Source organism: Cricetulus griseus, chromosome 4, assembly GCF_003668045.3.
Source record: "Cricetulus griseus strain 17A/GY chromosome 4, alternate assembly CriGri-PICRH-1.0, whole genome shotgun sequence".
NCBI lineage: Eukaryota > Metazoa > Chordata > Mammalia > Rodentia > Cricetidae > Cricetulus > Cricetulus griseus.
Genome location: NC_048597.1, coordinates 217,273,119 through 217,288,870, shown reverse-complemented (window position 1 = coordinate 217,288,870; position 15,752 = coordinate 217,273,119). Strand labels below are relative to the sequence as shown.

General features: G+C 45.1%; 1 protein-coding gene and 1 long non-coding RNA gene across 2 annotated transcripts in view; one reads left to right on the top strand and one right to left on the bottom strand.

Moving 5' to 3' along the window:
- Spink8 (serine peptidase inhibitor Kazal type 8 (putative)) overlaps positions 1-15,752 on the bottom strand; it is a 31,597-nt gene that overhangs the window by 8,629 nt on the left and 7,216 nt on the right. The window contains exons 2-4 of the mRNA XM_027414636.2: positions 8,570-8,649; positions 3,101-3,156; positions 1,654-1,775 (exon numbers count right to left, since the gene is read on the bottom strand). Of these exons, the coding sequence (XP_027270437.1) occupies positions 1,654-1,775; positions 3,101-3,156; positions 8,570-8,649 (258 nt within the window). The remainder of the gene's footprint in view (positions 1-1,653; positions 1,776-3,100; positions 3,157-8,569; positions 8,650-15,752) is intronic.
- Positions 1-15,752, top strand: part of LOC107979651 — a 29,661-nt gene that overhangs the window by 13,385 nt on the left and 524 nt on the right. The window contains exon 3 of the long non-coding RNA XR_003485145.2: positions 15,244-15,514. This is a non-coding gene — a long non-coding RNA (uncharacterized LOC107979651). The remainder of the gene's footprint in view (positions 1-15,243; positions 15,515-15,752) is intronic.

The window sequence follows — 15,752 nt, the reverse complement described above, 5'->3', positions numbered from 1 at the left end:
TTTTTATGGGATCTCAGTGTAAGCTTTATACAAACAAGAACACCAAATAAAGCTGATTTCTGTTGGGCAAACATCTCTCATACTGACCAAATTATTCTTTTTCTTAAAGAAGCTTAAAACAGGAATGGATGTTTGAGCCAACCTTGTGTCATTTCTCTTTTCTCTCTCCTTTTTTTTTTTTTTTTTTTGGTTTTTCGAGACAGGGTTTCTCTGTGGCTTTGGCTTTGGAGGCTGTCCTGGAACTAGCTCTTGTAGACCAGGCTGGTCTGGAACTCACAGAGATCTGCCTGCCTCTGCCTCCCGAGTGCTGGGACTAAAGGCATGCACCACCACTGCCTGGCTTCTCTTTTCTCTTAAGATATTGGGGACCAGGCAGTGGTGGTGCACGCCTTTAATCCCAGCACTTGGGAGGCAGAGGCAGGCAGATCTCTGAGTTTGAGGCCAGCCTGGTCTACAGAGTGAGTTCCAGGACAGCTAAGGCTTCACAGAAAAACCCTGTGTTTGAAAACAACAACAAAAACAAAATAAGATACTGGCTTAACTGGGGAATATTACATAAGATGTGGATTTCCTCCCTCAAGACAGCAGCTTCTGGGAATTTCTACACCACTGTTTGTAGATTCCTTACTGCAGACTTCTGTTCATTGGACCAAAGAGTTGGGCATTTTTCATAAGTGTTGCCAAAAGCTAAATGTCACAGGTCCCAGAGTAAACCACTGACAGGATGAACATTTTAAAAAACAGTTGTTTTGGTGAATAATATTCATTCAAAGAACAACTAAACTATTAGTTGGGAAAACTTCTTACCAGTTTCTTCCTCCCCCCCTCCCCCTACCGCCCCCCCTCCCCTCCCTCCCCCCTCCCCTCTACTCCCTCACCACCCTCTCCCCACTCTACTCCCTCGCCACCCTCCTCCCCACTCCTACTCCCCACCACCCCCCTCCCCTCCCCTCCCCCTCCCCCTCCCCTCCCCCTCCCCCTCCCCCTCACTCCCTCACCCCTCCTCCACTCCTCCCTCACCCACTCTACTCCCTCACCACCCCCTCCCCCTCCCCCCTCCCCCTCCCCCTCCCCTCTACTCCCTCACCACCCTCCTCCCCACTCTACTCCCTCCCCACCCTCCTCCCCTTCCTCCTCCTTTTTCTCCTCCTCTTCCACCCTTTTTTGCCCATCTCCCTTCTTCCTCCTCTTCTTTAAAAAGTGCTGTAATTACATTGTGTATTTGTGTGTGTGTGTTTACGTGTGTGCCATGGTGTATGTGTGGAGGTCAGAGGACAACTTTTGGAATGTAGGGCTATCCTTCCACCATGGATCAAACTCAAGTCATCAGGCTTGGTGTCAAGTGCATCTGTCTGCTGAGCCATCAATCTCACCAGGCTGTTCTTTGACCTGGTGAGCCAACTGGGCTATGATCACATGGTCTGAATGCTAAGCCTACTTGCTACTGAGTTCCCTCCTCTTGGTCATTGTCCTCACCTGACATGCGCTCTAACTTCTGTGGCTTTCTCTTTCTGCAATGCTGAGATGGGATCCCATTTAACTTTGTGAGCAAGAGGAGAAAGGGGAGAAATGGAGAAGCAAGTAGTGTCGGGTGTCTGGAGGGAAGACGTGGCCGGAATCGGCTGAGGCAGGGGTAATGAAATGGACACTTACAGAATTCTGGAGCAGAGATGGCACTCACCGCCGTAGGTATCTTGGTCAGTGGCACATATAGGCTCATCGGGCTTGTAGTAGGCGAGCATCCAGCACCTCCTTACATTCTTGTTGCACAAGACCTGAGTGAGACACAGAACAATGCTTCCATCGCCTCCCTCCAGGTCCTTTGGTCGTCGTTACTGGTAGCAGGGATGGGGTGGAGTAAGGAACACCAGGCCAGGAGTTTAGAAAATAGGCTTCAGAATCTCTACATTTATCCTGGTCCTTATTGATCCTACATAACTGTAATAGATGTTCTGTGCAGTCCCCAGCCTCCCACCAGTCCCTTATTAGGAAGAAGTCTCTGTTCTACAGACCACAAAGTGTGATTGTTATGCTACAGAGAGCACAAGCTGGGAAAAGTCTTTCCAAACAGGCATCTCTGGAGCTGCAGTGGTGGACGGCACAGCACTGGCTGCTCTTCCAGAAGAACAGAGTTTGGTTCCCAGCTCCCATATCAGATGGCTCACAACTGCCTGTAATTCTAGCTCCAGGCTTTCCAAGACACTCTTCTGGCTTCCATGGGCACCTGTTCACTTGTGACATATATCCATATAGATACACATAAAATAAAATTTTAAGAAAAAAAAAAGGAAAGGAATTTCTAAAAAATGGAGGGGATTTCTCCTTTTAATTCTCTTTTTGTTGTTTTTTCTCCATTTCTACTTTAATATTTCTACTTTTTTGTATTTTGCTTTTGGTTTTTTGCTTTATATAGAGACAGAATCTCTATATATAGTCCTGGCTGTCCTGGAACTTACTATTTAGACCAGGCTGGACTCAAACTCACAGAGAACCTCCCACCTGTGCCTCCTAAGTGCTGGGATTAATAGTGTGTGCCACCATGCCTGGAAAATTGGAATTGCTTATGAGCATTGGTGAATGACTTCCAATCTGTGCAGCCTTACATGGCAGTGACAAAGAATGCTTCATGAGGTTTGGAATGAGGGTGGCATACATATGTCCTATATATCACCATGGAAAGAATGGGACCAACCTGAATTGTGTTTTTATTTTTTGAGACAGCGTTTCTCAGTGTAGCCTTGGCTGTCCTGGAATTAGCTCTGTAGTCCAAGCTAGCCTTGAACTCAGGATCTGCCTGCATCTGTTTCCCAAGTACTGGGATTAAAGGTGTGTATCACCACCACCTGGTTGGGACCAACCTGAATTTGAACCATGATCTCCTCATGCATTTAATGGTAGTTAACACAGGAGGCTTGAAGATTGGAGTACTGTGTAGGAAGAGCCCCCAGGGGCAACCAACTGAGCTGTACATACTCTGGGATTCTCTTATGATTATGGTGTTTCCAGGCAAGTCCCTCCTGCTCCCCACCTCCCAGGGACTTGGAGGAAAGCTGGGTCTTTCTCCATTCCTGTTCTTGGGAACCTGGGAAGTGGAGCTCACCTTCGTCTCCTGGAAGAGCTCATCAGTCAGGTGAGCGCTCATAGGAAGATAGAAATCTGGAGGGTAAAAACGTACACACCGGAGAGTTATCGCCCTGTCTGTGTCCTCAAGGGAAAAGGCTAGGTGAAGGAGACCCTGCTTGTCATTCAAGAGCATCCATCTCATCATCAGAGCCCAGGGCTCCCCTTCAGCACAAGCTGACCTCTACAGATATGAAAAGAGTTAGGAGTAGAGACCTGGCTATCCCCTTCATGGGAAAATAACCTCGAAAATAACCTCAAAAACCTTAGGGTTTTTTTTTTTTTTTTTTAAGACAAGGTTTCTCTCTGTACCTTTGTAGACCAGGCTGACCATGAACCCAGAGATCCACCTGCCTCTGCCTCCTGAGTGCTGGGATTAAAGGTGTGCGCCACCACCTCCTGGCTTTAAAATTCTTTTTTACAATTGGTATATATTCATTTTATGCAGTACTGGATTTTATAAAGATGTTTTTTACATATTCTTTGAGGCTGGAAAGATGGCATTAATTACTCTGGCAGACAACCAAGGTTCAGATCTCAGCTCCCAAAGCATGGCTCACAACCATAACTCCAGGTCCAGAGCACCTGACACCTTTTTCTGGCCTCTGAAAGCAGTGCTCAGACAGAGTGCACATATGAAAGCAGTGCTCAGACAGAGTGCACATATGAAAGCAGTGCTCAGACAGAGTGCACATATGAAAGCAGTGCTCAGACAGAGTGCACATATGAAAGCAGTGCTCAGACATAGTACACATGTGAAAGCAGTGCTCAGACAGAGTGCACATGTGAAAGCAGTGCTCAGACAGAGTGCACATGTGAAATCAGTGCTCAGACAGTGCACATGTGAAAGCAGTGCTCAGACAGAGTGCACATGTGAAAGCAGTGCTCAGACAGAGTGCACATGTGAAAGCAGTGCTCAGACAGAGTGCACATGTGAAATCAGTGCTCAGACAGTGCACATATGAAAGCAGTGCTCAGACAGAGTACACATATGAAAGCAGTGCTCAGACAGTGCACATATGAAAGCAGTGCTCAGACAGTGCACATATGAAAGCAGTGCTCAGACAGAGTGCACATGTGAAAGCAGTGCTCAGACAGAGTGCACATGTGAAAGCAGTGCTCAGACAGAGTGCACATGTGAAAGCAGTGCTCAGACAGAGTGCACATGTGAAAGCAGTTCTCAGACAGCACACATATGGATGTCAGTTCTCAAACATGTGGCAAACACACATGCAGGCAAAACATTCATGCACATGAAATAAATCTCTCTTCAGCCGGGCGTTGGTGGCGCATGCCTTTGATCCCAGCACTCGGGAGGCAGAGGCAGGTGGATCTCTGTGAGTTCGAGGCCAGCCTGGTCTCCAAAGTGAGTGCCAGAATAGGCTCCAAAGCTACACAGAGAAACCCTGTCTCGAAAATCCAAAAATAAATAAATAAATAAATAAATCTTTCTTCATAAAATAAGTCTTAAAGGGAAGGTCTTTGACAATATCCTTCCCTATGCCCTCCATCCTTTTCTTCTCTCCCCTTTTGGTTCTCCTAGATGGCCTGCCCTGTCTCCTCCTCCTTTCTTCAGGTTCTCACGTAGTCTAGGCTGACTCTGGGCTTGCTGTATAGTCCAGGATGACCTTGAGTTTCTGAGCCTGCTGTCACTATTACAGGTTTGTGCTTCTGTGCCCATTTATGCCGTGCTAGGGATGGAGCCCAGGGCTTTGTGCATGCTGGGAAGGACTCTACCAACTGAGCCATCGCCAACCACCACCCCCACTTGGTTTTTCATTAGTTGTTTAAGAAAATGCATTTTAAGTTATAAATGATCTGTAAAACTAATACTGAGAGGCCTTAAAAGACACTGAATTTTACTAGCTTGTATACTCAATCCAAACTGTCTTTGTGCAGTGGGATAATCTTTTTGTACTCTGTGAAGATGAGTCTCTGCCAAGGCCCCTACTGATTAGTTTAATAAAGAGCTGAATGGCCAATAGCTAGGCAGGAGAGAATAGGTGGGACTTCCAGGGACAGAGAGGAACTTGAAATGAATCTAGGTGGAACAAATCAGACACACAGAAGAGGAGAGAAGTCAAAGCCATGGGGTAGAAAGTAGATTAATAGAAACAGGTTAATTTGAGTGATAAGAGCTAGTTGGGGACAAGCCTAAGCTATCGACCAAGCTTTCATAATGAATAAGTCTCCGTGTCATTATTTGTGGGCTGGTAGTCCCACAAAGGAAAATCTGACTACATCTCTGCAATCGTGTGTATACCATATATAAAGCTTTTTTTTTAAATTTGGTTTTTTGAGACAGGGTTTCTCTGTGGCTTTGGAGGCTGTCCTGGAACTAGCTCTTGTAGACCAGGCTGGTCTCTAACTCACAGAGATCTGCCTGCCTCTGCCTCCCGAGTACTGGTATTAAAGGCGTGCGCCACCACCGCCCGGCAATAAAGCTTTATATTAAGTAATTGTGTAATTATTTAGCATGTGAGTAATTATAGAAGAATCCTATAGTTAATTACATAACAATTACAGTTGAGTCATGTAACATCAAGTCATATCATGTGTATGCTTCGATATTGGTTCACTAGTGCATGATTCATGTCTCACAGAATTCACTGAGCATATCAAGCTAACAATTCACACTGTGTTCAGAATTGCACAACCATCACCAAGTCCAGTTTGGCACTATGTGGAGCCACTCTGCTAATGGCTAGGTGGGTGCTATGATTTGTTTGTTTGTTTTGTTTTGAGACAGGGAAGTTCTTTGATGATATCCTTCCCTATACCCTCCATCCTCTCTATATAGCTGTGGCTATCCTGCAATTCACTATGTAGCCCAGGCTGGTCTTGAACTCAAATACACAGAGAGCCATTTGCCTCTGCCTCATGAGTTCTGGGATTAAAGGTATTTGCTGTCATGATATCACTGTATCTCCCACCCTTGGTGTATCATACTGTGAATCCAGGGACATTACTGCTACACAAACCTGTCTGGCTTAGTTTCCGACACACAGTATATATTTCTTGGATATGTAATAAGGTGTGCTAGGTGCTGGGAAACCCAGCATAGTTTTAAAGATCTTGGAGCAATATGGATGATGTCTTACAGTAGTACTTCAAGCTGTTACCAAGCAAACATTCTCTCAGACTTGAGAGAAACAATTCTTTTATAACCAATGTTCCATTTCAGACAAGACATCTAGCTAATGGGCCCCACAGATATTAGTGCCATAGCCAATGCTGAGAAAAAAGATGGTGGGACAGAACAGAGCAAAACTGGTGTCAGTCATAAAGGACGCCATGTTGACATTTTCTGTCCCCCGTGGTACATTATGTGGCAGGTTAACCTGGGGCAGGTCCCAGCCTCTCATGCCACCTTGGTCTGAGTGCTTTCCACCCAGACTGAATGCAGGCCATATAGGATTAAAGGCTCCTTATCACCTAAAAGTCTCCCTTTTCTTCCCTTATCTTCAAAAATGTTCCCAGCCTTTGTTGAGTTGAGAAGCTGTTCTGTGAACTTCTTATCACGCTTCTGTTTCCTGGCCAAGCACAAAACTGCTTAGTCATCAGCTGCACCTGCTGTCAGCTCCTCAATTTTGAGAGGAAAAAGACACAGCTTGGGGTCAGGAAGGGAGAAGATTAAGTACAAGGCAAAGCAACAGTTTAATTTAAAAACCCTCTCAAGGAGTAGTGGAGGGGAGCCATTGTGCACTGGAGAAGGAAGGCATGGCGTCATGCTGCTCACAAGTCCTGTCTTCTGGACTTAGATGTGAGCACCCGGGAGAAAATATGAGGCCATGCAGCTAGCAGAGGGTGCTTTTCAGGAAAAATGGAGTGTTTGCTACAGAAGGCTGGCAGAAGGTGCCATTGTTAGATTTTGGGGAGGGAGGGAAAGGAAAGAGGGGGAGAGAGAGAGAGAGAGAGGTTGAGTTGAATTGTTTTTTTTTTTTTTTTAGGAATTTGTTTTGTTTTTCTTTTTTTAAAGACTTATTTATTTGTTTGTTTATGTACACAGTGTTCTGCCTGCAGGCCAGAAGAGGGCACCAAATCTCATTATAGATGGTTGTGATCTACCATGTGGTTACTGGGAATTGAACTCAGGACCTCTGGAAGAACCGCCTGTGCTCTTAACTGCTGAGCCATCTCTCCCCCCACCCCCCTTTTGAGACAAGGTTTCTTTGTAATAGTCCTGGCTGTCCTGAAGAGACTCTATAGAGATCCCCGCCTGCCTCTGCCTCTGAGTGCTGGGATTACCACCCAGCTGAAAGAGATTTATTAACCCTCAACAATCCACAGGCACAGAGGCAGTGTGAAGATATGAGCAAGATGCTTCATTGCTGACAGAAAAGCAAGGTGTCCATTTTTAAAGGTTTATGAGGGAAAGAACGGTTTTGCATTGTGAGGAAGCAGGCTTAGTCGATACTTTTGATATGTGGCTTGTGCCGTGTGACCGGGATAAGAAAGTGTCATGAAGTTAGCTAGTCTTTGGGTGGGAGAGTGGAGCCCAGACAATGTTTGATGCATGCAGCCCGTCAGTGGTCAGGCTGCTTCTGGCCCCTGGGTAGCAGGGTCCAGGATACACTACTGCCCTGCCTGCAGGTCTCCCTGCTTAGGGCCTGGTTGCCTACAAGGATTGAAGCATGCATCAGAAGGACTCAAGGCAGGATGCTGGTGGGCAGTGTGTTCGGGAGCAGAGGGGGTGAGGACTGAGTCCAAAGTGAGGGTATGTGGAAATGTACCTAGCTTCCTCCAGACAGGGTTCCATAGGATATGGAGGGAGAGGAGATATTCAAGACATGAATAATAGTTCTCAGTTTTTTACAAAGCTTTTCAAGGTGTGAACTTTTCGGGGGCAGTGGTGGGGGGAGTTCAATGTGAGAGACAGTGGCTATGGAAAATACGGGACTAAGGATGAATGAGGCACTGGGGAGTCTAAGTGGGAAAGATTGGGAGGGTCCTCAGCTCCACTGCTAACTGTGAATGCCACTTTTGCTATAAAAATGGTCCATCATTAGCCAGAAGAACATCAGAATCTCCTTCTCCAGAGCCTATGGAAGTTCTTTTGGGATATGGACAGATACAAACTGAAAATGAATGCTCCCTAGGACTGAATGTCCTCTTGATAACTTAATACTTGGGAAAAGTCAGTGGCTCTGGATTTCAGAGGCTGGGATTCAACTCGCAGTTCTGATACTTAGCAATGCTGTGTGAATCCTTTCTCTGGATTTCAGCTTCATCCGTAACATGAGGAATTAGTAATCAAATACATTTAAATGGTGACTGGGGGTGTAGCTCAGCGCTACAGCACTTGTCCAGTGTGCACAAGGCTCTCAGTCCAATCTCCAGCACTGCAGATGAATGCATGAATGACTCTATATGGCAGGTGCACCTCTAATTTTAAAGTAGATTAGATCTACTGCAGAAAATATGGATAGAACAAGAACTTGTAACTCACCGACTGCCAAGGAAGTCCCCACTGAGATCGACAGAACAAGGAGTGCAGTTGAGAAGGTCGCCTTCATGGTGACAGAAGATCTGTGGAAGGAAGCAGTCATTTGGTGACAGCAATAAGGAAGACAGGCCTGACTGCTCTCCAGCTTGACGTGGAAGACACTCCTGCCTGAAGCAACCTCAGGGGTAAAGACAGCACTGGTGAATCTTATCAGCTCAATACTGGAAGGAAGCAGCTTCTCCAGCTCCCCTGGTCCTCTAGAGTAGAGAACAGCAGCTGTTAGCTCCTCCCCCGTTCTCTGAGGGAGAGAGGCCTTCTGCATCCTAATAGTAGCTGCAGAATCAGCATTGCTGCAACATGAACTGCAACAGCATGAGTCATAAGCCATTCTAGTCAGTAGCTTTTCTTTAGAGTCACAGGACCAGGGCATCCAGTGCTATACAGATGAGGTCAGCCTGTGTGTCGGAAAAGCAGACCACCCTAGTCCCCACCTCACCAATTGCTTGCCAAGAACTCTCCATGTAGCCTCATGTAGCATAAGGCCAAACCACAGAAGCCAAAAAGCAAGGTTACTACATTTAGAAACTTTCCCATAACTATGGACTTTGACGGATTGGGCCTTTGTTTTAGTTTTGGCAGGTGGTACTGTCTATGTGCTGAGTTTTACAGCCTGAATGGTACTTCCATCATAGAGTCAGTTGTGCTAAGGTCTCAGGGTCTACTAAGTCTGAGGCCCTGTTACAATGGTTTAAATAAGACTGGCCCCTATAAGCTCATATATTTGAATGCTTGGCCCATCAGGGAATGGCATTACTAGAGAAGAAGTGAGAGATGTGGCCTTGTGGAAGTAGGTGTGGTCTTTTTGGAGGAAGTGTGTCACTGGGGGAGGGCTTTGAGGTTTCAAAAGCCCAAGTCAGGCCCAATGTTGCTCCCTTCCTGCTGCCTGCAGATTCCACTGTAGAACTCTCAACTCCTTCTCCAGGACCATGTGTTATGGGATATTTGTTTATATTGTATGATCATGTGTCATTTTGATTGGTTTAGTAGGCACGAGAGGTTAGGGAACTTCTGGGCAGAGAGAGGACCTCAGAGGGTTAGTATCTAGGTTCAAGGGAGGCGCCAGTGAGATGCAGAGCAAGTCAGATGTACAGAATGGAAAAGAGGTAAAAGCTATGTAGCAGAATGTAGATGAATAGAAACAGGTTAATTTAAGTTATAAGAGCTAGCTGGGAGCCGGGCGGTGGTGGCGCACACCTTTAATCCCAGCACTCGGGAGGCAGAGGCAGGCGGATCTCTGTGAGTTCAAGACCAGCCTGGTCTACAAGAGCTAGTTCCAGGACAGCCTCCAAAGCCACAGAGAAACCCTGCCTCAAAAAACAAAAAACAAAAAACAAAAAAAACAAAAAAAACAAAACAAAACAAAAAAAAGAGCTAGCTGGGAACAAGTGTAAGCTAAAGGCCAAGCTTTCATAATTAATAAGTCTCTGTGTCATTATTTGGGAGCTGGCAGCTGACAAGAAAATACTGTTACAACCATGTCTGTGTGCCCCCACATTCCCTGCCATGATGAAGGTAGACTAAATCTCTAACTCATAAGCAAGCCTGCAGGGAGCCATGGAGTTGGGTTGGCCTAGCTGCCTTAAGAGGCAGGCAAGTTTTTCAGGTTAGAATCCAGGGCTCCTGGGGCACAGTGTATCTTCCAGTACCTGAGAGGTGGTTCCTGCAGGCAGTGAGGCATTCAGGCCACTTTGTGTTTTTCTGTATTCGCACTTAGTAGTCAAGTAAGTATAGAGACTTGACAGGAATTTGGTGTTAAACATTAATCTTGTGTACCCTGTATGACTTGCAAACTTCAGTGTATCCTGGCAACTACAACTGTATTGATCATGGCAATTACCATTATATTGTGTTTCTGATAAAACTATAAAAAGTCTAATTGCTCTCAATAAAATTGCCAAAGCTTCAGTTGTGCTGTGGCCTCTCTAATATGGCCTGATATCATTCCTTGTGGTCTTACTTAGAGCTGTAAATAAGCATGGGTGCTTACACAAGTCCCAGTTAAATGCTTTGTCTTATAGGAGTTGCCTTGACATTTAGGAGGCAGAGGCAAGCAGATCTCAGTGAGTTCAATAGGCCAGCCTGGTCTATAGATTGAGTTCCAGGACAGCCAGGACTGTTACAAAAAGAACCCTGTCTCAAAAAAAAAAAAAAAAAAAAAAAAAAAAAAAAAAAAGAAGTGCCTTGGTTATAGTGTCTCTTTACAGCAATAGAACAAAGACAAAGACAGTATTCTTAGGAATATTTTCATGATACGGTATAACTATAGTTTAGTAGCCCAGTACAATAAATGGCTATGGAACCCCTCTTTAGCCTGGTTTTGTCAGTCTTTCTGGTCACTCAGCCTTTTTTCATGTACCCCAAATCACATCCAAGCCATTACTGCAGCTTTTTGTTTATTTGTTTGCTTTGAGACAGAGTCTCATTTTGTAGCCTAGGCTAACCTTGGACTCACTCAGACTAATAATCCTCCAGCCTCAGTATGGGATTACAAGATGCATCCAATATCCATGTCTTCTTTTGTTGGCTTTTTCCCACACCTCCCCAGCAATTTAACTGATCAAATTCTGTAAACCCAACTCTGTGTGTGAGGACAGGTCTATATTTTATGTTTTCTGTGGTTTTAGACATGCTTCCTGTAAGTGCTTCTGTAAAAGCAACAAAACATCAAGCAGCTTTTCTGTTTGTTCTTCTCAACATTGCTTTTAGAGGATACGTGCAGAATAGGCGTCTAGAGGAGCAGCCTACTAGTTTGTCCTTTGGTATCATATTGGCTAAAAAGAATGGTGGAATGATTTTAGGGAAGAAAAATCTTCTTTTTTTTTGGTTTGGTTTTTCGAGACAGGATTTCTTTGTAGCTTTGGAACCTGTTCTGGAACTTGCTCAATAGACCAGGCTGGCTTCAAACTCACAGAGATCCACCTGTGTCTGCCTCCCCAGTGCTGGGACTAAAGGTATGTGCCATCACTGCCTAGCTAGGGAAGAGAAATTCTAAAGAATATGGAAGACTGTTACTAGTGTTCAGACCACTGTCTGATTGTGACCAGTAGTAGAAGCAACTCTTGTTGCATTAAGAGGCACAAAGAGTGACAAGCCACCTCCTTCTATCCAAATGGATTACCGTATGCTATTCAATAAATAAATAAATAAATAAACATATCTTGCCAGGAACCTGTGAACAATGAAGTTCTAAGGCAGCATGGTGTTTTTTCCAGAGTAGTGGCTTCGTGAGGAACAGCGTGCCTGCAGACACTGCAAAGTGGGGCTGCTGTCACCGTAGCACATCTGCGGGCAGTGCTTTCCAGAATGGTGATGAAACCTGGATCCCCATCCCCCAGTCCCCACAAAGGCAGAAAGGAGGCCAAAATCACGTCAGCAGTGAGAATACCAGCCGTGGAGTAGAAACAGCAATGTCAACCCCATGTCATGGGGGTTAGGCTATCGTGATTTCAGCAGACTTCATGGAAGCTAATTTTTTTTTTTTTTTTTTTTTTTTTTTTTTTTTTGGTTTTTCGAGACAGGGTTTCTCTGTGTAGCTTTGGAGCCTATCCTGGCACTCGCTCCAGAGACCAGGCTGGCCTCGAACTCACAGAGATCAGCCTGCCTCCGCCTCCCGAGTGCTGGGGTTAAAGGCGTGCGCCACTAATGCCTGGCCGCAAAGTTAATTTTTATGGAGCCCATTCCTTGTTCTGAAGCCCCTTTTGTATCACAGAAGAGGAAGCCGAAATTGTTTTCAGTCCCCTTGTGTTGTTAAGCTAGTGGTCACAGCCAGCCCAGAGGGAAAGAGCTGTGGAGACAACTGCCATTCAGCAAAGGCTCAGCTGTCTGGAACATGACAAGTGCTCAGACCCAGCTCCTCAGCATGGGAAGAGACTTTCAGACACATTGCTTATGGCTAAATAAGGAATGTGCCATTGTGCCCAAGTACAACTTTTTATACATTTTTAAATAAAGCTATGTGTTTCATTGCATAACAACAAAAGAAATAAAGTTACTTTTAAAGCCAAAATTTATAAGATACCAGAAATGGCTAATAATATTTATAAAATGAAGGGATAAGTGCCAAGAGTTTTTTGATGAACTATTTGGAAGTTGCAATTACTTCTGGGGAGTGACCTGTAAGGCAACAGATGGTAAGAAAAGAAAGAGAACTGAATCCCAGACACTACCATACTCTTAAACTTTGATAATGTATTGCTCCAGTGAAATTCCCAAAATGACACCCAGCGAGTTGGTAGCAAGAGCTCACTGAACTATTGATGGTTAGGACACATGCTATTCTTCATATACCGTACGTTTTGTTAGTCTCTTCATCCTGCACACTTTCCAGACAAATGGTCTAGCTGGGTAATTTCAGCCCAAGCCTTTCCCTGAATAAAAAAGAATAATAAAACACTCTTTCGTTCTAAAACAAAGTTACCAATTGATTAGTCCATGTTACCTGCTGTGACTGCCACTGTTGCTCTGAGAAACTGGCTGACAGTTAGAGCTTTTAGGTGACCAGGAAATACCAAGACTAGCAGGAGGTAGATGTTGTCACAGAGGGCGGTGCCTGGCAGTGGAAGACAGTGAGGGTTGAAGTTCAAAAGAATAAATACAAGCCAGGGGTGTAATGATGTGTGTCTTTGGTCTTAGCACTCAAGGAAGAGGCAGGAGGGTCACTGTGAGTTCGAGGCCAGTCTTGTCTATAAAGTTAGTTCCAGGACAGCCAAGGGCATATAAAGAAACCCTATGTGGAAAACAAAAAACAAAAAAAAATAATTAATTTTATTTTTATGTGTGTATCTACCAAATATTTGTGGATATCTGTGGAGGCCAGAAGAAGGCATTGGATCCCTGGGAGCTGGAGTTAATAGGTGGTTGTGATCTAGAAACTGGGTGCTGGCAACTGAACTTGTGTCCTCTGGAAGAACAGGAAGCTCCCCACCTGCTGAGCCATCTCTCTGGCCCTGGTTTCAGTTTTTTGGGACAAGGTCTCACTCTGTAGCTCAAGCCTCACTGTGTACCTGAAATTCTATCTTCCTGCTTCTTCCTCACAGTGACTGGGATTATAGGCATGAGTTACCGTATCTTGCTCAATAACTACATCCGGGAATGCTTCAGTTAATTTCACACCATATTAACTACCATCTACCTATAAGTAGTTAATTATTTTATGCAGAGTCAAACATATTCATCTTTTGTGGGGGAGGAGATTTTGAGAGAGGGTCTGATCCAGCCCATCCTGGCCTGGGACTTGTATATTTGCCTTATTGAAGCATTTACTTACACAGTCTGTAATTGCCTAATAGAATCTTTGTGTGTGCGTGCGTGCGTGCGTGCGTGCGTGCGTGCGTGCGTGTGTGTGTGTGTGTGTGTGTGTGTATGCAGGTGTGTGGGTAGGTGCACACATGGGAGAATGTATAAATGGATGCCTCAGTTGTTATTCCTCAGACAGTATCCATCTTGTTTTGTTTTAAAGATTCATTTTTTTAAAATTTTATGAGTTTTCTCTGCATGTATGTATATTCATTATGAGCAAACAGTGTCCATGGATGCCAGAAAAGGGCATTGGATTCCTTGGAGCTGAGTTATACCCCTGACATAAGCTGCCATGTGAGCCAATCCAGGTCCTCTACAAGAGCAGCAAGTGTTCTTAATCACTGAGATATCCCTTCACCTACCCCCATCTTGTTTTTTGAGACAATGTCTTCACGGGCCCAGGAGCTTGCCAAGTAGAATAAGCTGGCTGGCTATCCAGATCCAGGAATCTGTCTTCCCTAGTGCTAGGATTGCAAATTCATGTTTCCATACCTGTGTCTTGTCCAGAGCGCCCCCCCCCATCCCACCCCTGCTTTGAGAATTGAATTCATGGTCCTTATCCTTAACCAGCAAACACTTTGCAGACTGACATAACCCCTCAGCCCTCTTTTTTATGTAAGACAGAGTCTCATCTAGTCCAAACTGACCTTGAGCTCTATGTAACTGGACTCTATGTAACTGTGAACTTCTGACCCTTCTGCTTCCACCTCCCAGGCCTTAGGACAGTGTGCACCGTTACCTATGACTGACTTCCTAACCCTTACCTTCTAAAACATGTTCTAATTTGCATTTACCCCCAGTCCCCACGTATTTTATTCATGGTAGGCTGAGTGACTTTATCTTCCTCAAAATCAAGTAAGATTTTATACGTGTGTGTGTGTGTGTGTGTGTGTGTGTGTGTGTGTGTGTGTGTGTGTAAAAGACCTGAATTTAGTTCCCTGCACCCCATGGTGGTTCACAACCCTCCATAACTACAGCTCCAGGGGATCCTATGCTCTTCTCTGGCCTCTGTGAGCACCTGGCACACATGTGGTACACAGACATGCATGTGAACAAATGCTCATAAAATAAAAATAGGCTGGCCGTGGTGATGCTCATCTTTAATCCTAGATTTTGGGAGGCAGAAGCAGGAGGATGTCTGGGAAGCCAGCCTGGTTTATACATGGAGTTCCAGGACAGCCAGAGCTGCACAGAGAAGCCCTGGCTTGAAAAACAAAACAAAACAAATAATAATAATAATACTCTCTCTCTCTCTCTCTCTCTCTCTCTCTCTCTCTCTCTCTCTCTCTCTCTTTTTCTCTCTCCCTTTTCTAAGTTAGCCCTGGACTATCATGATGGTTCAGAGGTAAAGGTGTTTGTCTTGCTGGGTGGTGGCGGCACACACCTTTAGTCCAGCACTCAGGAGGCAGAGGAAGGCAGATCTTTGTGAGTTCGAGGCCAGCCTGGTCTACAGATCGAGTTCCAGGACAGGTTCCAAAGCTACAGAGAAAAAAAAACTGTCTCGAAAAACCAAAACACAACAACAACAAAAAAAGTGTTTTGTCTTGTAAGCCTGGTTGTGTGAATTCGATGTCCAGAATCCATATAAAGGTAAGAGAGAAACGACTCCACAAACTTGTCCTTTGAACCCCCACCCCATACCCCACCTCAGCCAAACATGCACAATCCCCCCTTAACAATAAAAATAAAAAGCTAAGTCCAAGCCAGGCAGTGGTGTCGCATGCCTTTTATCCCAGCACTCGGGAGGCAGAGGCAGGCAGATCTCTGTGAGTTTGAGACAGCCTGGTCTATACAAGAGCTAGTTCCAGGACAGCCTCAAAGTCATAGA